This window comes from Salvelinus alpinus, chromosome 14 (genome assembly GCF_045679555.1).
Source record: "Salvelinus alpinus chromosome 14, SLU_Salpinus.1, whole genome shotgun sequence".
Classification (NCBI taxonomy): domain Eukaryota; kingdom Metazoa; phylum Chordata; class Actinopteri; order Salmoniformes; family Salmonidae; genus Salvelinus; species Salvelinus alpinus.
The window spans coordinates 46,270,793-46,291,895 of record NC_092099.1 but is presented as its reverse complement, the minus strand read 5'-3'; the positions used below and the strand labels follow the sequence as shown (position 1 = coordinate 46,291,895).

General features: G+C 44.1%; 3 protein-coding genes across 11 annotated transcripts in view; 1 reads left to right on the top strand and 2 right to left on the bottom strand.

Moving 5' to 3' along the window:
• The window catches only part of LOC139538972 (INO80 complex subunit D-like), a 34,580-nt gene extending 33,595 nt beyond the window's left edge, over positions 1-985 (bottom strand). For 7 of the 8 annotated variants that reach the window (XM_071341578.1, XM_071341579.1, XM_071341582.1 and 4 more), the window contains exon 1: positions 793-985. The gene's annotated coding sequence lies outside the window, so the exon portion shown is untranslated. Of the gene's footprint in view, positions 1-171; positions 220-792 lie in introns of all 8 variants that reach the window. The other variant, XM_071341577.1, reaches the window with a different exon arrangement.
• Positions 986-4,824: 3,839 nt separating this feature from the next.
• Positions 4,825-8,246, bottom strand: LOC139538971 (chemerin-like receptor 2). Its single transcript, XM_071341575.1, has 3 exons — positions 7,992-8,246; positions 7,274-7,386; positions 4,825-7,048 (listed from the first exon to the last, which is right to left on the bottom strand). Exon 3 carries the CDS (start codon positions 7,031-7,033, stop codon positions 5,924-5,926), a length of 1,110 nt encoding a protein of 369 aa, XP_071197676.1. The 5' UTR covers positions 7,034-7,048; positions 7,274-7,386; positions 7,992-8,246; the 3' UTR covers positions 4,825-5,923.
• A 1,459-nt stretch (positions 8,247-9,705) lies between these two features.
• Positions 9,706-21,103, top strand: part of LOC139538980 (disintegrin and metalloproteinase domain-containing protein 23-like) — a 49,150-nt gene continuing 37,752 nt past the window's right edge. Inside the window, exons 1-3 of one of the 2 annotated variants that reach the window (XR_011667839.1) lie at positions 9,706-10,129; positions 12,078-12,295; positions 12,816-12,892. Coding sequence is in view for 1 of the 2 variants with exons in the window: in XM_071341603.1 (XP_071197704.1) it covers positions 10,054-10,129; positions 12,078-12,295; positions 12,816-12,892 (371 nt within the window). In the remaining variant the exon portion in view is untranslated. The remainder of the gene's footprint in view (positions 10,130-12,077; positions 12,296-12,815; positions 12,893-21,103) is intronic. The other variant, XM_071341603.1, reaches the window with a different exon arrangement.

Sequence of the window (21,103 nt, the reverse complement as noted above, 5' to 3'; positions counted from 1 at the left end):
TGTCTATGCCATCGGGTTAGCTACAACCAGTTTTGAAAGTTTTAGAAGTAATGGTTAAAGAGCTATTGAAATTTGAACAATTAGATTTGTCACTATGTTGATGGTCCATAACTGCTGTTGGTGGACGTAAGGAAAACTACAGGCGAATATCCAACCTGAAACTGACTTTACCTCGGTCACTGTTGGTGCCTGCCACGCCCCCTGTAGAGTGAGCCACTCCTGAGAGAAGCAAAATGATGCTGAACGATATTATAATGCTCAGCTAGCTAAGCGAATAAGTAAAAAGCTGGTTTCATCAACAAAGTTGCCACTTACAAAATGCAATCACTCCCATGTTGGCAAGCAGCATCACCTGACATTACTGTATAAAGATAGCTAGCTGGCTAGCTTTAGTTTCCTTTATAGGATAACAAATTACCCCTAACTAGCAAGCATCTGTGTTTGGTATCTAACGTTATGTCTCCCTAGTTTAGGCAGGAATACAAATATTGTGTAAATAGTTAGCTAAAAACACATGAATCACTTGCCTACGGAAGCCACGTAGTTGCGTATATATTATACAAAAATAACAAGAGCTTGCAATGCATCATTTTTAGCCATGACCACCTTGGCTAGACTACGCGAACAAGTTAGCTAACGTAGCCAACCAATACATATTTTTACACCCATCAAACTTTATGGTGCCGGTACTATATACAATTCTGATGGTTTTAAAACATCTTCAAATATCGCATTCCTCTTATACGTTTGAGATTCAATGTACACACGAGAGCTGTCATAGCGAGTCCTTACCTTGCCCCTGTGTCACTCCAGCCTCGGTAGTGGCACCTCAACGATCACCACTGACTGCGTACTTTCACTATTCAGCTGCGTCACTATTTGGTAGTCCCCATATAATGTACCCTAATGTAGCACATAATGTTGCTATCTAACAGTGTTAGGAAAGCTACTCTGAAAATATAGTTTACCAAGATACCAATTACTTTTCACTGGAAGAAGTTACTAAAGTTACTTTGAAAAAGTAGTTCATTTACATCCAAACTACTTCCTGAATAATTTGCATATATAAATCTGAAATTTCGGACTACAAATCGCAAGAATAGTGCCCTTTAGGGTCATATGTTAACTCAATCTGGAAATTCAAGCAGTTCTGATGCAAAAAGGAAAGGAAATTGTTGCCTACTTCACCCATATTTTATTTTTGCACAAACAGTTTTTGCTTGTAGTTCCAATAGATATTTACACCACTACCTGGTGTAAAAAAAGGAATTAACAACTGAAAAGACTACCTAGATTTGTATTTAGTTCAACTTCCACCAAGCGAGCTACTGTAAAATTAGGCCGTCATTGTAAATTTGAATTTGTTCTTAACTGACTTGTCTAGTTAAATAAAGATTTTTTGAAAAGAATACTACTTGAACTACACTACAGTTCAAAAGTTTGGGGTCACTTAGAAATATCCTTGTTTTTGAAAGAAAAGCAAAAACAAAGACCTTTCTTCTGAAACTCGTCAGTCTGTTCAAGTTCTGAGAAATGAAGGCTATTCCATGCGAGAAATTGCCAAGAAACTGAAGATCTCGTACAGCGCTGTGTACTACTCCCTTCACAGAACAGCGCAAACTGTCTCTAACCAGAATAAAAAGAGGAGTAGGAGGCCCCTGTGCACAACTGAGCAAGAGGACAAGTACATTAGATTGTCTAGTTTGAGAAACAGATGTCTCACAAGTCCTCAACCGGCAGCTTCATTAAATAGTATCCGTAAAGCACCAGTCTCAGCAACAGTGAAGAGGTGACTCCGGGATGCTGGCCTTCGAGGCAGAGTTGCAAAGAAAAAGCCATATCTCAGACTGGCCAATAAAAAGAAAAGATTAAGATGGGCAAAAGAACACAGACACTGGACAGAGGACGATTGGAATGAGGTGTTATGGACAGACGAATCTAAGTTTCGTCTGTCCTATAAAAAATATAAAAAATGTAAGTTTTAGGTGTTCGGATTACAAAGAAGAACATTCGTGAGATGATTGAAAAGTGACCGTATGGTACGTAAGAAGCGCACATCAAGCCAATCCAACTTGTGGGAGGTGCTTCAGGAACCATGGGGTGAAATCTCTTCAGATTACCTCAACAAATTGACAACTAGAATGCCAAAGGTCTACAAGGCTGTAATTCCTGCAAATTGAGGATTCTTTGATGAAAGCAAAGTTTGAAGGACACAATTGTTATTTCAATTAAAAATCATGATTTACAGTTGAAGTCGGAAGTATATATACACTTAGGTTGGAGTCATTAAAACTCGTTTTTCAACCACTCCACAAATTTCTTGTTAACAAACTATAGTTTTGGCAAGTCGGTTAGGACATCTACTTTGTGCATGACACAAGTCATTTTTCCAACAATTGTTTACAGACAGATTATTTCATTTATAATTCACTGTATCACAATTCCAGTGGGTCAGAAGTTTACATACACTAAATTGACTGTGCCTTTAAACAGCTTGGAAAATTCCAGAAAAGGATGTCATGGCTTTAGAAGCTTATGATAGGCTAATTGACATAATTTGAGTCAATTGGAGGTGTACCTGTGGATGTATTTCAAGGCCTACCTTCAGGGCCTCTTTGCTTGACATCATGGAAAAATCAAAAGAAATCAGCCAAGACCTCAGAAAAAAAATTGTAGACCTCCACAAGTCTGGTTCATCCTTGGGAGCAATTTCCAAACGCCTGAAGGTACCACGTTCATCGGTACAAACAAAAGTATAAACACCATGGGACCACGCAGCCGCCATACCGCTCAGGAAGGAGACGCGTTCTGTCTCCTAGAGATTTTTGCTGTGTGGTGCAAAAGTGAAAATCAATCCCAGAACAACAGCAAAGGACCTTGTGAAGATGCTGGAGGAAACGGATACAAAAGTATCTATATCCACAGTAAAATGAGTCCTATATCGACATAACCTGAAAGGCCGCTCAGCAAGGAAGAAGCCACTGCTCCAAAACCGCCATAAAAAAAGCCAGACTATGGTTTGCAACTGCACATGGGGACAAAGATTGTACTTTTTGGAGAAATGTCCTCTGGTCTGATGAAACAAAAATAGAACTGTTTGGCCATAATGACCATCGTTATGTTTGGAGGAGGCTTGCAAGCCAAAGAACACCAACGCAACCGTGAAGCACGAGGGTGGCAGCATCATGTTGTGGGGGTGCTTTGCTGCAGGAGGGACTGGTGCACTTCACAAAATAGATGGCATCATGAGGTGGAAAATTATGTGGATATATTGAAGCAACATCTCAAGACATCCGTCTGGAAGTTAAAGCTTGGTCGCAAATGAGTCTTCCAAATGGATACTGACCCCAAGCATACTTCCAAAGTTGTGGCAAAATGGCTTAAGGACAACAAAGTCAAGGTATTGGAGTGGCCATCACAAAGCCCTGACCTCAATCCCATAGAAAATGTGTGAGCAGTACTGAAAAAGTGTGTGTGAGCAAGGCCTACAAACCTGACTCAGTTACACCAGCTCTGTCAGGAGGAATGGGCCAAAATTCATCCAACTTATTGTGGGAAGCTTGTGGAAGGCTACCTAAAACGTTTGACCCAAGTTAAATAATTTAAAGGCAATGCTACCAAATACTAATTGAGTGTATGTAAACTTCTGACCCACTGGGAATGTGATGAAAGAAATAGAAGCTGAAATAAATAATTCTCTCTACTATTATTCTGACATTTCACATTCTTAAAATAAAGTGGTGATCCTAACTGACTTAAGAGAGGGAATTTTTACTGGGATTAAATGTCAGGATTTGTGAAAAACAGAGTTTAAATGTATTTTGCTAACGTGTATGTAAACTTCCGACTTCAACTGTATAACCTTGTCAACGTCTGGACTATATTTCCTATTCATTTTGCAACTCATTTCATGTATGTTTTCATGGAAAACAATGACATTCTAACTGACCCCAAACTTTGGAACGGTAGTGTACATGTAGCTTACTACTCCCCAACACTGCTATCTAATCAATAAATTGCCATATCTCCATGAATCCATTATCTACCAATAGTGAACACAGCTACTCAACAATAAACATGTTAGTATTTTTAATTAAACACAACTACTCAACAATAAACATTTCAGTTTATTGGTTTGGTCAGGGTGTGATTTGGGTGGGCATTCTATGTTCTTTTTTCTATGTTTTGTATTTCTTTGTTTTGGCCGGGTATGGTTCTCAATCAGGGACAGCTGTCTATCGTTGTCTCTGATTGGGAACCATACTTAGGTAGCATTTTCCCACCTGTGTTTTGTGGGTAGTTATTTTCTGTTTAGTGTTTTCTGCACCTGACAGGACTGTTTCGGTTTCGTTATTCACTTTGTTATTTTTGTTTCAGTGTTCAGTACAATAAAAGTCATGAACACTTACCACGCTGCGCTTTGGTCCGATTCTTCCTCATCAGACGACGACACCCGTGACAGGACTGAACTTCAGGAAGCCAGCAGTTAGGACTAAGTGATGTACTGTTTCAAGTTTTATTGTCACGTGCACAAGTACAGCGAAACGCCTTTATTGGAAATGCACATCTGTGAGACTGGAGAGCGGCAACACTCTCTAGCTATACGTGAATACGTGTTAGGTATTCAGGTCTGGTGTTTCCTGCTTTCATCAACTATGTGTGTAGTATTTTCATTCCATCTACAAGGTATTGTGACCATAATTGAGGTTACAGGCAATATACCGTTGGTCCTGTTAGATTGAGCACCACTCTATATAGCGGCACCTCTGGCACTGCGTCTGTATAACACAGAAGGAATACACATTAAAACCCACAGAGAACGGATTGGATTCATTCTTTATTCCTTTGACTCAAGTATATTACAATTAACAAATCAATTGCATGCCAAATTTCCCTCATATATTTCAAATTCCCACAAAAAATGTGAACACTATTGGAAAATGTCATGTAAACATTGAGATTAATTTATACGCTTAATATAATTAGAAAATATAAAGAACGACCTAATAGAATTTGTCTCATGTGTACAGCAGCCATATAATAACAGAGTACACTACAACAGCAAATCAACTTGTAATGGCAAATGTTTCAACGTAATAAGAAAGAGAAGGACTAAATTGCCGTCAGGGTTAAACTTGGATTTGTTTGATGACCGAAATCTAAATACAAAGTGTTTATGAAAATGGTAGATCTGCTTCTAATCATCCCTGTTCCAGAGACAGCCTGTTCCTGAGACAGCCTGTTCCAGAGACAGCCTGTTCCAGAGACAGTCTGTTCCAGAGACAGCCTGTTCCAGAGACAGCCTGTTCCAGAGACAGCCTGTTCCAGAGACAGCCTGTTCCAGAGACAGTCTGTTCCAGAGACAGCCTGTTCCAGAGACAGCCTGTTCCAGAGACAGCCTGTTCCAGAGACAGCCTGTTCCAGAGAAAGTGGGGAAGGGTGGCCTCCTTTCCTATTTGTCTTCGGGGTAAATAGGATCAGATACTTCTTTTTAAAATCATTAAAGTTGCCTCTTTTCCCCTGTGCAAGTTATACTTTTAGCGCACGTCTTTACTCAAGTTTTCCTATGAGGGCACTCAAACAGACGTTGGCACTCAAAGTAATTGCTACTTGGAAGTATCCAACTCAAACAACTAGCACAAATGTTACACTGAAGTAAAATATAAAATAAGTCACATTTGGACTAAAATAATGGTCAGGCTGGCTCTTTTAGGTCAAATGGCAGTTTCTGCTGGTTTCTGCTATAGGTAACTGTGGGATTAGGTCAAAGGGCAGTTTCTGATGGTTTCTGCTATAGGTAACTGTGGGATTAGGTCAAAGGGCAGTTTCTGATGGTTTCTGCTATAGGTAACTGTGGGATTAGATCAAAGGGCAGTTTCTGATGGTTTCTGCTATAGGTAACTGTGTGATTAGGTCAGTATAATCAAACCGTTGATGATTCTGTGGGATCCTGTGGTGAACTGATGTATGGAGGTCTTATGTCTGCTATAGGCACTGATTCAGTTGCAGAGATGGACTGGTTGAGCTCCCGCAGAGTACTCTTTGTGATGTCCAGACACGAGCGTTTCAGGAGCTGGCGAACCTTCTTACCCACCAGCATGTAGATGAAGGGGTTGACGCAGCTGTTGAAATAGGCTAAGCTAGTAGCAAGAGGAAAGCCTGTCTTCAGAACAGCATGTAGGTACAGTGATGAGTTTAAGGAAAGCTCCATTAAACTAAAGGTATGGAATGGTGCCCAGCACAAAAAGAAGGCCAGAATGACAGCTGAAACTGTCTTAGAAAAGCTAGACAGGCACACAGAATCGTCCGACTGGTGGACTTTGATTGCCAGGAGAATTCCAGTCACACAGACGGCACTGAAGGGCAGTAGGAATCCCACTGCAGCACGGATGACCACCAACGTAATGTGTCTCACAGCAGCTGTATGTCTATCCTGGACATTAAAGTTGTTGAAGCACATCACCCGGTCACGGTAACTCACAGTGTCACGGAATATCAGGGTAGGGAGGCTCAGTAGAGCAGACACCCCCCACACACAGCCACATACCATCCAGGCTCGCCATACACTGCGACACCTCTGAGACCAGCTAAGGTGAATCAATGAGACATACCTGTCTAGACTGAGCACTGTGAGAAAGAGCACACTGGCATACATGTTCATCACAGACACAAACGAGTTTAGCTTACACATGACCAGCCCAAAGGACCAGTGGAAGTCTCGAAGAACGTAGTCGATAGAGAAGGGTAAAAAGAGCACAAACACAAAATCTGCTATAGCCATGTTCAGCAACCATACACTGTTCACTGTCCGTTTGCTTTTAAATGTCATCACCCATATGACTATTCCATTGCCAGTGACACCGAGCACAAATGAAATACTATACATGACTACTGATATGATGTGTATAGCCTCCTTTTGGGAGTATCCATCTCTGACTTTTTCTTCTTCCAAGTCTCCATACTCCAGATAATCGTAGGTGTAATTGTCATAGTCGTCCATGGATTCTTCCATTGCTGCAACACTACCTACCATTTGTAAGCAGAGGTCCTGCAAGAATGAGAAAGCAATGATAAGATACATCCTTTCAATGTGTGGATTTTTCAGTAAAACTTTACAAGTTGCTCTTGTACTGGTGTAGTTTAGAAACAATAATTACTCATTTTAACAGTTAATTACTGTGTAACCGCACGAGTATAAGAACTTAATATATGTTACCAGATTTTCTGTTTTGTCATAATAGCCCATAATGTTTTGATATCATAGGTTCTTCACCTGAATGCCCCTTGCACTTCTTTGACACAAATGTCCTTGTAATTATCCCGGTCACAGTTCCTCCAGTTGTTTTAAAACGGAGATTGTAAAATACAGCTGGGTTGGTCCTTATCCTGGAAGAGAGTGTCATCATTAGTAAGCCAACTAGAAAAAGAGCAGATGTGGAGTGCCCACACCCTACACACACACACACACACACACACACACACACACACACACACACACACACACACACACACACACACACACACACACACAAAATCAGGAAATCATCCTGCTTGTCTGTTTCTTCTGGGCATTAACAAACTTGTGACCTTTAAACACAGGAAACCTCCAACCTACACAAATGTGGACAACACGTCTCTTCAGTCTCAGTTCCTCTAATTTAGGCCTTGAGGGTCTATAGTCAGATATAAACTGACGACAACAGGAGAAACACTTAAAAACCCGTACAACATAATCTTCCATTTAACTGCAGGCCAAATAAAAAATGATTTTGTTTTAAAATAATTTGCCACATGATAGAGTATGTGAGCTATGAAACTAATACTAACATAGACATGCGTGGGCTGGGCGTATTCTATAAAATACAGATAAGACTGATTGATCAGAAAAAAACTATATCTGATATTTTGCGGATGCTGTCCATTTTCCTATGCGTTATCCAACAGCCACGAAAGCCTAGTCTACTTATACAGTAGCTTATATATATACATACCTTCCAGTCGCTGAAAGTTCCTATGTCCTGCCAATCCTCTCGGAGTCGGAATCACCCAAAATAAAAACTTTCAGAAGTTCAACGGCGTAAACGTAGTTAGGCTATAGCAACTGCCAATACTTTACCATTTGTCTCATTCGGTGATATGTTTAATTGAAATTCCAATCTCCATCCCTATTTTATCACTGGAGTTGGGGTATTGTTCCTGTTCGGGTATCTTCGTTAGTCTGTGCTGTGCATAAACCCGTTACGCCGTAATACATATTGGAGGAGGTGTGTTGTCGTTCAGTAGGCGCGTCCACTGACGCATCACTTGCGCTGTATAAGAATGAGAAGTACTGGGGGTAAAGGAATGCTTTGTGTAAGATTGTACAATCGGTATACTTGTAGTCTGTCAAAAAAAGATCGCATGATTTATAGAATAGTTCAGGACGGATTTCCGACTGGTTGACCACTGGCAATCAAATCTCAGAAGTTCTAAGCACCAGCCTACAATGGAACATCTATACAATCTAACCAACCAACATGATTTACTGTAGTGTAGCACATCGTACAGGAGCAGCTCAATATACCGAGTCTAAATCAGTCTAAATCAAAAACAAATGTTTAAAAAGAGTCCTGTAAGTAACCCTGGTCATCACGAATACAGATATTGCATTATTTGGATGTTTTACAATCACTCCTTATCATCTTGTGCAGATTTTAGATTTGATGTCAAGTATAAGTTACGAAATGAAAATCCTCAGCATTCCAAAGTTGTTGTTTGATTGATTGATGAAGTTAAAAAAATCCGTTGGTGCAAATTAAATCTCCAAACGATGTCCTTTAGGTGGAGCACTGCTCACGTATTACCCCCCCTCTTGCGTCGTGAGATAACAAAACAGGCTTTTCTCTTATCTCTGCTCAGCGACCATTCCACTGCAGACCCATTTAGCCCTGAGTGAGGAGCTGTCAGATCCTGCAGGAACATTTACATTTTAGTAATTTAGCAGACACTCTTATCCAGAGCAACTAGGGTTAAGTGCCTTGCTCAATGGCACATCGACGGGTTAGGATTCAAACCAGCGACCTTTCGGTTATTGGTCTAAAAAAGCTCTTACCCGCTAGACTACCTGCCGCCTCATGATAGTGTGTGTGTGTATGTGTGTGTGTGTGTGTGTGTGTGTGTGTGTGTGTGTGTGTGTGTGTGTGTGTGTGTGTGTGTGTGAAATTGTTGGATCCATACATTATTTGAACTGGACTTGCTGGGCGCTGTCTTAAAAACATGATTGAAATACTGCCTTCTGTGTGGGAATCTGTATCCCAAGACAGATCGTAATCCATTTAGTCTAGACTTTAGTCAGTCAACAAAATCCCACTAATTTGGCTGCATTTTAATGAACACTCTTACCCTGTTTAAGGGAAGGCCACGATGATCGACAAAAACAATACAAATAATTCCCATCAAAATAGCTCTTCAACTGTTATGATGTTTATCACTGTGAGATTAGACAGAGATAGGCACTGTGGAGCAGAATACAGTAAAATGCTAATAATCAGTCTGTAAAATACATAGGCAATACACATTATACTACCCACCATATCACAAAACTGCTCACTATTTATTTTAACTGTGTAAAATACAGTGGGAATCAGGATAGACATGACATTATACACTACAATACATTAATGCAGTAGTAGGGATGGGAAGCAGTGCAAGCAGATGATCTCTGGGATGCGGGATGCGGGGATATCTTCCCTGTGAAAAAGCACTTGCTTGTACTTTTAAAGCTCGTGCACGAGCCTGTGCTATGTGCGCGCGGGCAAAACGTGGATTTATATTGAATTGTAAAAACACCGCACTTGAGCGGATGCAGCATAGGAGTCTGCTCGTTGATTTCGAGTAGCTGGCCATCGCTTTCCATTCGCCCCGGCGCCCGATGCTGCAGGAGTCGTCTCCCCTACTGACTGGATACATGAAAAATTTCCCGTAAACGACATCTCCCCCGCTATAACGGGCCGGAAGATAATTACTGCGTTGACGTGTTGATATACATATATTTTAAAATATCAAATATGAATCATGCATTTGATATTTCTAGCAAATTTGCTCGTGAGCATCCTTGCATCCGGGCTCCATTCATCCATAGCATCAATCGGTATGTAGCCTACTTGCATGTTCTTAGCCCGGTCAGAACGGTATCAGGTTCATCTAATAACTTGCATGCTCCTTTGTGTCATTATCTGATAGATATGATTGATTTTCCTCGCTATGCTGTTTCTAATTTGGGACGGAAGTGTCTGGTCCGGAGGACAAGTCTTTATAAGTGACGTTGAGAGAGTGGGCTCAGTATCTTTTTGTTCAGGTTATGAACATGAAATATATATAAATTAACCCTGTGAGGAATGTTTGACATTAACTCCTTTTAACTCTAGGCCTACCATTTTGTCCAGTTATTATTGGGTATTTTCCAGAACATGTGTGCTCATTTCAGAGGAGCCAGACAGAATAGTGCACTCTATATGTGCTCTGGGTCATTAGACACCATTAGACATGCACCTGTCTAGGGAGGGGACATTACTTTTTATTTCTGTACCAGTGCTATGGCCTAATATCTAAACGTTGCTATGGTTACGCCTATTGGGACTTTTCCAGAACATGAGTGTTCAATTCGGAGGAGTTAGCAGGATGACATGTCTGTTTATTTTTGTACCAGTGCTATGGCTCTAATGGTTCCATGCCCTGATGTGAAACCAAACTAAAACCAGTGCAAGGCAATAAGATAATGGTGACTAAATGCCAGAGGGGATGAGTCATGAAGAGGAGTTACTATGAGTGTGACTTAAGGAGGACAAATGAGTGTGTGCCGAGGTTGAAAAGGCAGTTGTTTTCATGAACCAGCTCGGCTTTTATTATATTGTAATAAAAGTCTATTTGAACTCACAGGCTCCGGTATTTGAGAAATATTATTGACTGAATATTTCCACGACATTATTAGTAATATTTGTAATATTATAAACACCTTTATAAACTGCTGATCTTTGAGACATTATTTCCCAGCATTGACCTTATCAAGGCGCTTAAATTAAGAATTGAACTGTGCTATTTCCAATAGTAGAATAATTTTATATTATGAATTGAACGGTGCTATTTCCAATAGTAGAATAATATTTTATTATGAATTGAACTGTGCTATTAGTAGAATAATATTCAACAAAACATAAAGTAGTCTACCCAGTCTGTCATATTCAATTAATCTGTTTCTTTTTGATGAAGTCAACTAGAGATTTATGTCATGGAGGTTCACATTACAGTTTTTATAATTGTGTAGTTCATTGTAAGCATAGCAGTTTTAAGGGAATCCCCAGGTATAATTTTTTAGGTAGATTTTGAAAATGTGATGTCATAGTTTACTGTCACACCCTGCTATAGTCATATGGTCTGAATACACAACAGTATACAGCAATATGTACTTTACAACAGTATACAGCAATATGTACTTTACAACAGTATACAGCAATATGTACTTTACAACAGTATACAGCAATATGTACTTCACTCTCCTCTGTATCCAGGAGGAATGGGGAAGTCATGAGCACTTCCTGCAGTAGCAGCAATATGTACTTCACTCTCTCTCCTCTGTATCCAGGAGGAATGGGGAAGTCATGAGCACTTCCTGCAGTAGCAGAAATATGTACTTCACTCTCTCTCCTCTGTATCCAGGAGGAATGGGGAAGTCATGAGCACTTCCTGCAGTAGCAGCAATATGTACTTCACTCTCTCTCCTCTGTATCCAGGAGGAATGGGGAAGTCATGAGCACTTCCTGCAGTAGCAGCAATATGTACTTCACTCTCCTCTGTATCCAGGAGGAATGGGGAAGTCATGAGCACTTCCTGCAGTAGCAGCAATATGTACTTCACTCTCTCTCCTCTGTATCCAGGAGGAATGGGGAAGTCATGAGCACTTCCTGCAGTAGCAGCAATGTTTTACATGATTAGATTATGATTGACAGGCTTCCTTATGTGGGGGCTATGCAGAGTGCCCGGCTGACTGTCACATGCTCGTGTGGTGGTGAGGGGTATTTCCTCTTCTGCACTTTCTCAAGGAGGAGAGAATGAGGTGGTGGAGAGGGACGCAGAACCATTATTGTTGGAGCGAGTGGCAACTGCAGCAGCCGCCACAGACAACACAAGTCACGGTGAGGCTGAGCATGCGATCACCTACCCCTCTCGGCTCATCTACTACCTGAAGGAGGACTCAGAGAGCACTTACCATGACCTGGACACCCGGGTTAGGAACCAGGTCACAGAGGGTCATGACCAGGTATGAGAACATACCAGACTAATATGCATATGAGATGGTCATCCTATTACAGCCTCAGAGTTGCGGTGAGGTTATACTTGTCAATGGAAGTACTCTTGTCCATGTTGGCACACCGGATAAAGTAAACTGATGAATGGGTATAAATTGATTGAAATGATAGACGGAATCATCAATGAGAGCATTGTGAGGGTGATTAACTATTTTACTTGATATGCAAGGGACTTACTTAACTTGAATTGGCAGTGAAGTTGGCATGCCATTCGTTACAGTCATTATTACAGTTGCAATTTCTCAATGTAATACCCATGGCTATAAGATTCTATTTATATGATTATTAACTAATAATAATAATAATACATTTTATTTGTATAGCGCTATATCTACTCTTACCATTGCCATTATCAAGGGTGACCATTCTCCCAATATACCTACAATTAGAAAGGAAAACAGCCTGATAAGAAGTGAAAACAGTGACCAGTGTTTTCACAGTGATGTGTTTAACAGTCTGTCTGTTCCACAGGCAATCCATCTTGCCCAAGCCAGTTTCCAGTTAGAGGCCTTTGGCTCCAGATTTGTACTGGACCTAACGTTAAACAAGTAAGAGCTTTTATCTACCTTAAAACCTCACTGTTCTTACTCAATACAGTTTGGTCAGCAGGCTGATATTTTAGCTTATGAAATAGGCATGGGTATTTGCTAACAGTGATGAATATGGGAATTTGGGTGTTGCCCTGCTCTTGGTTTTTCATGTTTTACAGCAGAGAGGTCTTTTTATATGAACTTAAGGAGTCGTTTTCTGAGCAGTCTTCCATTTTGATCCAGATCCAGTTTGTGGAACACGTCCAACTACAGTTTCTGTTGTCCAGGTCATTGGTTACAACAGTAGCCACATTTTGCATGGCTGCCAGGCTATACTCATTGATACGGAGAGCACCATATTGGGCTGAGTGGGACATCTTTAAATCAAAAGTGACAGGCCCCATGATTCCTGGGAGTTCTATGTGACTTTTTTCACTTGTAATGAGGTGTATTAAAGGAAGATACCTAATCAGTTGTACAACTGAATGCATTCAACTGAAATGTGTCTTCCACATTTAACCCAGCCCCTCTGAATCAGAGAGATGCGGAGGGCTGCCTTAATCAACATCCACAGCAAACAAGGAACAGTGGGTTAACTGCCTTGCACAGGGGCAGAACGACAGATTTTTACCTTGTCAGCTCGGGGATTCGATCACGCAACCTTTCAGTTACTGGCCCAACTCTCCTTATCCGCCAGGCTGCCGCCTCATGTGAATGATTCATGCAGTGCCTCACGTAGATAATGGGGTCTGCTATGGCGATTGAACAGGTCATCTTGAGAGAGAGAGAGACTGCCTGTTTGTCTCATCACTGGCAGACGTCATATTGTGACCACCATCAGTCTTCTCAGCACTGTCACATGCACAACATTAGCTCCTATGACCGTGAACATACATTATGGTGTGGGCTGACTCTAACAAGCTAAATGAACACTTATAGAATGAGCATGGCAAATGCATTGTCTTTTCAAGTGAATAGAGGAATGGGGAAGCATGGAGACTCATGGCAGACATCGACTACTGAAGGTAGCGTGGTCTGATGACCATGTGAAGGTGGTGTGGTCTGATGACCATGTGAAGGTGGTGTGGTCTGATGGTCTGATGACCATGTGAAGGTGGTGTGGTCTGATGACCATGTGAAGGTGGTGTGGTCTGATGGTCTGATGACCATGTGAAGGTGGTGTGGTCTGATGACCATGTGAAGGTGGTGTGGTTTGATGACCATGTGAAGGTGGTGTGGTCTGATGACCATGTGAAGGTGGTGTGGTCTGATGGTCTGATGACCATGTGAAGGTGGTGTGGTCTGATGACCATGTGAAGGTGGTGTGGTTTGATGACCATGTGAAGGTGGTGTGGTCTGATGACCATGTGAAGGTGGTGTGGTCTGATGACCATGTGAAGGTGGTGTGGTCTGATGGTCTGATGACCATGTGAAGGTGGTGTGGTCTGATGACCATGTGAAGGTGGTGTGGTTTGATGACCATGTGAAGGTGGTGTGGTCTGATGACCATGTGAAGGTGGTGTGGTTTGATGACCATGTGAAGGTAGCATGGTCTGATGACCATGTGAAGGTGGTGTGGTCTGATGACCATGTGAAGGTGGTGTGGTCTGATGGTCTGATGACCATGTATAGGTGGTGTGGTCTGATGACCATGTGAAGGTGGTGTGGTTTGATGACCATGTGAAGGTGGTGTGGTCTGATGACCATGTGAAGGTGGTGTGGTTTGATGACCATGTGAAGGTAGCGTGGTCTGATGACCATGTGAAGGTGGTGTGGTCTGATGGTCTGATGACCATGTGAAGGTGGTGTGGTTTGATGACCATGTGAAGGTAGTGTGGTCTGATGGTCTGATGACCATGTGAAGGTGGTGTGGTCTGATGACCATGTGAAGGTAGTGTGGTCTGATGGTCTGATGACCATGTGAAGGTAGTGTGGTCTGATGGTCTGATGACCATGTGAAGGTAGTGTGGTCTGATGGTCTGATGACCATGTGAAGGTGGTGTGGTTTGATGACCATGTGAAGGTGGTGTGGTTTGATGACCATGTGAAGGTGGTGTGGTTTGATGACCATGTGAATGTGGTGTGGTTTGATGACCATGTGAAGGTGGTGTGGTTTGATGACCATGTGAAGGTGGTGTGGTCTGATGACCATGTGAAGGTGGTGTGGTCTGATGACCATGTGAAGGTGGTGTGGTCTGATGGTCTGATGACCATGTGAAGGTGGTGTGGTCTGATGACCATGTGAAGGTGGTGTGGTCTGATGACCATGTGAAGGTGGTGTGGTCTGATGACCATGTGAAGGTGGTGTGGTTTGATGACCATGTGAAGGTGGTGTGGTCTGATGACCATGTGAAGGTGGTGTGGTCTGATGACCATGTGAAGGTGGTGTGGTTTGATGACCATGTGAAGGTGGTGTGGTCTGATGACCATGTGAAGGTGGTGTGGTCTGATGACCATGTGAAGGTGGTGTGGTCTGATGGTCTGATGACCATGTGAAGGTGGTGTGGTCTGATGACCATGTGAAGGTGGTGTGGTTTGATGACCATGTGAAGGTGGTGTGGTCTGATGACCATGTGAAGGTGGTGTGGTCTGATGACCATGTGAAGGTGGTGTGGTTTGATGACCATGTGAAGGTGGTGTGGTCTGATGACCATGTGAAGGTGGTGTGGTCTGATGACCATGTGAAGGTGGTGTGGTTTGATGACCATGTGAAGGTGGTGTGGTCTGATGACCATGTGAAGGTGGTGTGGTTTGATGACCATGTGAAGGTGGCGTGGTCTGATGACCATGTGAAGGATGACAGTAGAGATGGGGGAAGTGGTCATGTGGACCAATGCTGTCAGAGGAAGAGGGTTGATGTTCCTGATTGCCAGGGGCCAGATGTTGGCACTCTGTTTGGAGACGTTTGACCATGGGTCCACTATGCCTTAATCACTGTCATTCCAGAGGGAGTAGGGATTGTGGTAGTTTATAGCCATGTAATCTAGAACCATGTAGCTGGGTGTATAGATTAGCACCTGGCCCTCACATACACACACACATACACACACACGCACACGCACGCACACACAGTAAACTACAGCAGGAAGCATGTAAAGACATGAGGGTTTGGTGTCCTGTCCCTGACCTGAGAACTTAACCATCTCCGGTCCTCACAACACAAACTAGTTTTGCTGTTACTCTCAGTCCCAACACTCACAATTGCACAACAGGCTTTGAACCATAGGGTTTAAGCAAAATCACAAGTGATTTTTTGATCAGATAATAATTAGACAACGACCTGGGCGGCGGGGCAGCAGGTAGCCTAGCGGTTAAGAGCGTTGGGCCAGTAACCGAAAGGTCGCTGGTTCGGATCCCTGAGCCGACTAGTTAAAAATAAATCTGTTGATATGCCCTTGAGTAAGGCTCTTAACCCTAATTGCACATGTCACAGTCGCTCTGGATAAGAACGTACTGCTTAATGACTACTACGTCGATCTGCAGAAGTGAAGAGAAGCTGTGCTTTGTGACCAGATTCTATGTTGTTCTTCATTGTTTGTGAGTGAGCTTACTTTGGCGCATGTTTTTTTGTTGTCTGTGTCTATGGGTAGGATGAATTGTGTTCACTGTTGTAGCTGCGACAGTGCTGATCTAAATATAGATAGGTCTGCAACCCTCCAATGGGCACAACTTCTACCCCCTGCTCACTGCTACCTGTCACTATTGCACCTGGAGAACATTTTTTCAGCATAATGGAGTTTAATATTCTTAAAGGGATAGTCCACCCAAATTACAAAATGACATATTGGTTTCTTTACCCCGTAAGCATTTGTGGCACAAATCCCATTCATGCTTCATGCTACTGATATATTAGCATTTTTTGTGCATCATGTTCAAATCATCTATAAGTGACATTGTTGAGCTTCACAGTCAATTTTAGATACTTTCGGATGATGTGGACACGATCCGTGAAAAGTGCGAATATTGGTATCATGACTTGAATGGGATTTGTGCCACAAATGATTAAATGTTAGCATTTGGAAACAGTGTCAGGAAAATAAAACCAAAGCATGGATTGCTGTCATACCTTGTCCATAGACTTATTACAGGGTAAGAAAACCAATGTTTAATCTTGTAATTTGGGTGAACTATCCCTTTCATGGAGAATGGTGTTTTATTGTCCTTACAGCGTAGCATGTGGGTAAATCCATTTCAATTCAACCCCTTTTGATTTGAACAAAACCTTCCATACCTATTTGCCCATCGTAGAAGTGCTCAGAAAGTGACTTTCATCAGTTAAAGGTGCTCAAAGTTGAATTATTTAGATTTTTGATTAGATCTATTAGGATCTGAGCGATATAAGAAAGATCAGGGAACATTAAAAAAAATTATTTTACATGTATTTAACCCCTTATTGTTGGCACTAAACAGTCTCCGTATACTGTATACTTTCATACATTTTTTTCAACTAGTACCGGGGGACCTTCAGACGAGTCTTGTGAGGCCTGTGGGCGTCCTAGAGCAATACAACCGACATGTTCATGGGAGTCTCACCTTTCCACAGAGGGGTCATATTAGTGTGTAGCCCAAACTGTTCAGACCCTACAGACAGAAGTTGGCAGATCGGCTGTGGGGGTCGTAGAGCAAAACGGAGAACGCCATCGTGTTGGTGAGAGTCTCATCTTTCCACGGAGGGGAATATATATAGATATATATTTTTAGACGTTTTTGTGAGAAAACAGACTTTTGGGATGTCTCATGGTCTGGCTCTGCCACCTTTCACTGCAGATGAGGAAGGGAGATATCAGCAGATGTGGTGGATTGAGACGCATCCCATGCAAAAAAAAACAGATATTTGTATTTTAAACAATCGGATTTTGATGGGGGGGCGCAGAAATTGTATGCTAATTGAAATTTGAAACTGTAAGACCACAAACCACACCATGGATTGGCGATATTTGATTTCCAGGGTACATTACAAATACTATACACACCCAACTCCTTTTGTGGACAACATTCTTTTGTGTCAGCTGTTGCTGGAAGTTCTAAGACTCAATGTAGATGGCATGGGGATGGTAGAATAACAACCATGTCGTGACTATCAGGTGTGTTACAGAAAATATACCGTTCACAAGTCAAAGCATCCACAGTTGCATTATTAAACCTTAGTCCCCCGATCCCCCCCCCCCCCCCCAAAAAAAAACATTGTGGTCAGCGCTTACAAGATTCACTGTGAATGATGGTACAGCATCCGTCTTCAGGATTAGCTTTCTGGCAAGACCCATTGAATGTTCTCTCCAGTTGATAAAGCAACTTCCCTCAGAATGTGACATGCTCATGATGTTCGGTGCAGCCTGTCCACCCGAAAGGAAAAGCAGCCAATGCAGTCAGATGTCTTCATTCTTCGGAAAATAGTGGAAGGTTCATTTTACGCTATGGCAACCAGTCACAACACAGTGTGCTTTCGCCGGCATGCTGGTAAGTAGCTTGCTAGCTAACAGTCACACCACAGACGTGTCACGTTCCTGACCTGTTTTCTGTTGTTTTGTATGTGTGTGATGGTCAGGGCGTGAGTTTTGGGTGGGCAGTCTATGTTTGCTGTTTCTATGTTGGTTTTGGGTTGCCTGGTATGGCTCTTAATTAGAGGCAGGTGTTTTGCGTTTTCCTCTAATTGAGAGTCATATTAAGGTAGGTTGTTCTCACTGGTTGTTTGTGGGTGATTGTCGCTGTGTCTGTGTTTGTTGCACCACACGGTACTGTCTCGTCTCGGTCGTTCCTGTTCATGTGTTCTTCGTTTCATGTAAGTTCGTAGTTTAGGTCTGTCTTCTTCGTTTTGTTGTTTTGTAAAATATTCAAGTGTTCTTCGTGTGTTTAGTTTTGTCTTGTAAATAAAGTTTCATGATGTATTCAAAACCCGCTGCACGTTGGTCAAATCCATGCTACTCCTCTTCTGATGAGGAGAAGGAGGAAGCGCGTAACAGAATCACCCACCAACAAAGGATCAAGCAGCGGGGAGGAGCACAGCGACAGCTGCAGCAGAAATCCCAGGACTCCTGGACTTGGGAGGAGATCCTGGACGGCAAAGGACCCTGGACTCAGCCAGGGGAATATCGCCGTCCCAAGGCGGAGCTGGAGGCAGTGAAGGCAGAGAGGCGCTGGTATGAGGAGGCAGCGCGGCGACGCGGTTGGGAGCCCGAGAGTCAGACCCAAAAATTTCTTGGGGGGGGGCACACGAGGGGAGTGGCAAAGCCGGGTAGGATACCTGAGCCAACTCCCCGTGCTTACCGTGGAGTGAGAGGGCGTCGTACTGGTCAGACACCGTGTTATGCGGTGGAGCGCACGGTGTCCCCAGTACGCGTGCTTAGCCCAGTGCGGGCTATTCCACCTTGCCGCACTGGGAGGGCTAGGTTGGGCATCGAGCCGGATGTCATGAAGCCGGCCCAACGTATCTGGCCTCCAGTACGTCTCCTCGGGCCGGCGTACATGGCACCAGCCTTACAGGTGGTGTCCCCGGTTCGCCTGCATAGCCCAGTGCGGGTTATTCCACCTCGCCGCACTGGCAGGGCTACGGGGACCATTCAACCTGGTAAGGTTGGGGAGGCTTGGTGCTCAAGAGCACGTGTCCTCCTTCACGGTCCGGTATACCCGGTGCCACCTCCAAGTACCAGTCCACCGGTGGCAGCCCCCCGCACCAGGCTGTCTCTCCGGGTTCTCTCTCCAGCTGCTCCCACCTGTCCAGCGCTGTCAGAGCTTTCCTCCTCTCCAGCGCAGCCAGTGCCTATACCACGCACCAGGCTGTCTCTCCGTCTCCTCCCTACAGAACTGCCCGTCTGCCCAGCGGCGCCTGAACTGCCCGTCTGCCCAGCGGCACCTGAACTGCCCGTCTGCCCAGCGGCGCCTGAACTGCCCGTCTGCCCAACGGCGCCTGAACTGCCCGTCTGCCATGAGCCTGCAAAGCTGCCCGTCTGCCATGAGCCTGCAAAGCCGCCCGTCTGCCAAGAGCCTACAGAGCCTTCCGCCAGACCGGATCAGCCAGAGCCTTCCGCCAGACCGGATCAGCCAGAGCCTTCCGCCAGACCGGATCAGCCAGAGCCTTCCGCCAGACCGGATCAGCCAGAGCCTTCCGCCAGACCGGATCAGCCAGAGCCTTCCGCCAGACCGGATCAGCCAGAGCCTTCCGCCAGACCGGATCAGCCAGAGCCTTCCGCCAGACCGGATCAGCCAGTGCCGTCCAGCCAGGACCAGCCAGAGCCGTCCAGCCAGGACCTGCCAGAGCCGTCCAGCCAGGACCTGCCAGAGCCGTCCAGCCAGGACCTGCCAGAGCCGTCCAGCCAGGACCTGCCAGAGCCGTCCAGCCAGGACCTGCCAGAGTCCCTCAGCCAGGACCTGCCAGAGTCCCTCAGCCAGGACCTGCCAGAGTCCCTCAGCCAGGACCTGCCAGAGTCCCTCAGCCAGGACCTGCCAGAGTCCCTCAGCCCGGAGCTGCCGTCCCTCAGCCCGGAGCTGCCCCTTATCCCGGTGCTGCCCCTTATCCCGGTGCTGCCCCTTATCCCGGTGCTGGCCCTTATCCCGGTGCTGCCCCTTCATTTAGGTGGTTTTAGTTGGAGGGTGGTCATTGGGAGGGGGATACAGAAGCGGGGAGTGACTATGGTGGTGTGGGGACAGCGTCCGGAGCCTGAGCCACCACCGTGGTCAGATGCCCACCCAGACCCTCCCCTGGACTTTGTGCTGGTGCGCCCGGCGTTAGCACCTTGAGGGGGGGGTTCTGTCACGTTCCTGACCTGTTTTCTGTTGTTTTGTATGTGTGTGATGGTCAGGGCGTGAGTTTTGGGTGGGCAGTCTATGTTTGCTGTTTCTATGTTGGTTTTGGGTTGCCTGGTATGGCTCTTAATTAGAGGCAGGTGTTTTGCGTTTTCCTCTAATTGAGAGTCATATTAAGGTAGGTTGTTCTCACTGGTTGTTTGTGGGTGATTGTCGCTGTGTCTGTGTTTGTTGCACCACACGGTACTGTCTCGTCTCGGTCGTTCCTGTTCATGTGTTCTTCGTTTCATGTAAGTTCGTAGTTTAGGTCTGTCTACGTCGTGTTTGTTATTTTGTAATTTCCAAGTGTTTTCGTATTTCGTCTTCGTGTTTCAATAAATATCATTTATGTCTAATTACCTCGCTGCATATTGGTCCACCGATCCTTCTCTCCTCTCCTCTTCCGAGGAAGAGGAGGACGACACCCGTAACAAGACGAAAGGTTACCAC

Excerpts from the sequence above, each read along its gene's own strand:
- LOC139538971 (XM_071341575.1), bottom strand. The coding sequence starts at position 7,033 with ATGGTAGGTAGTGTTGCAGCAATGGAAGAATCCATGGACGACTATGAC.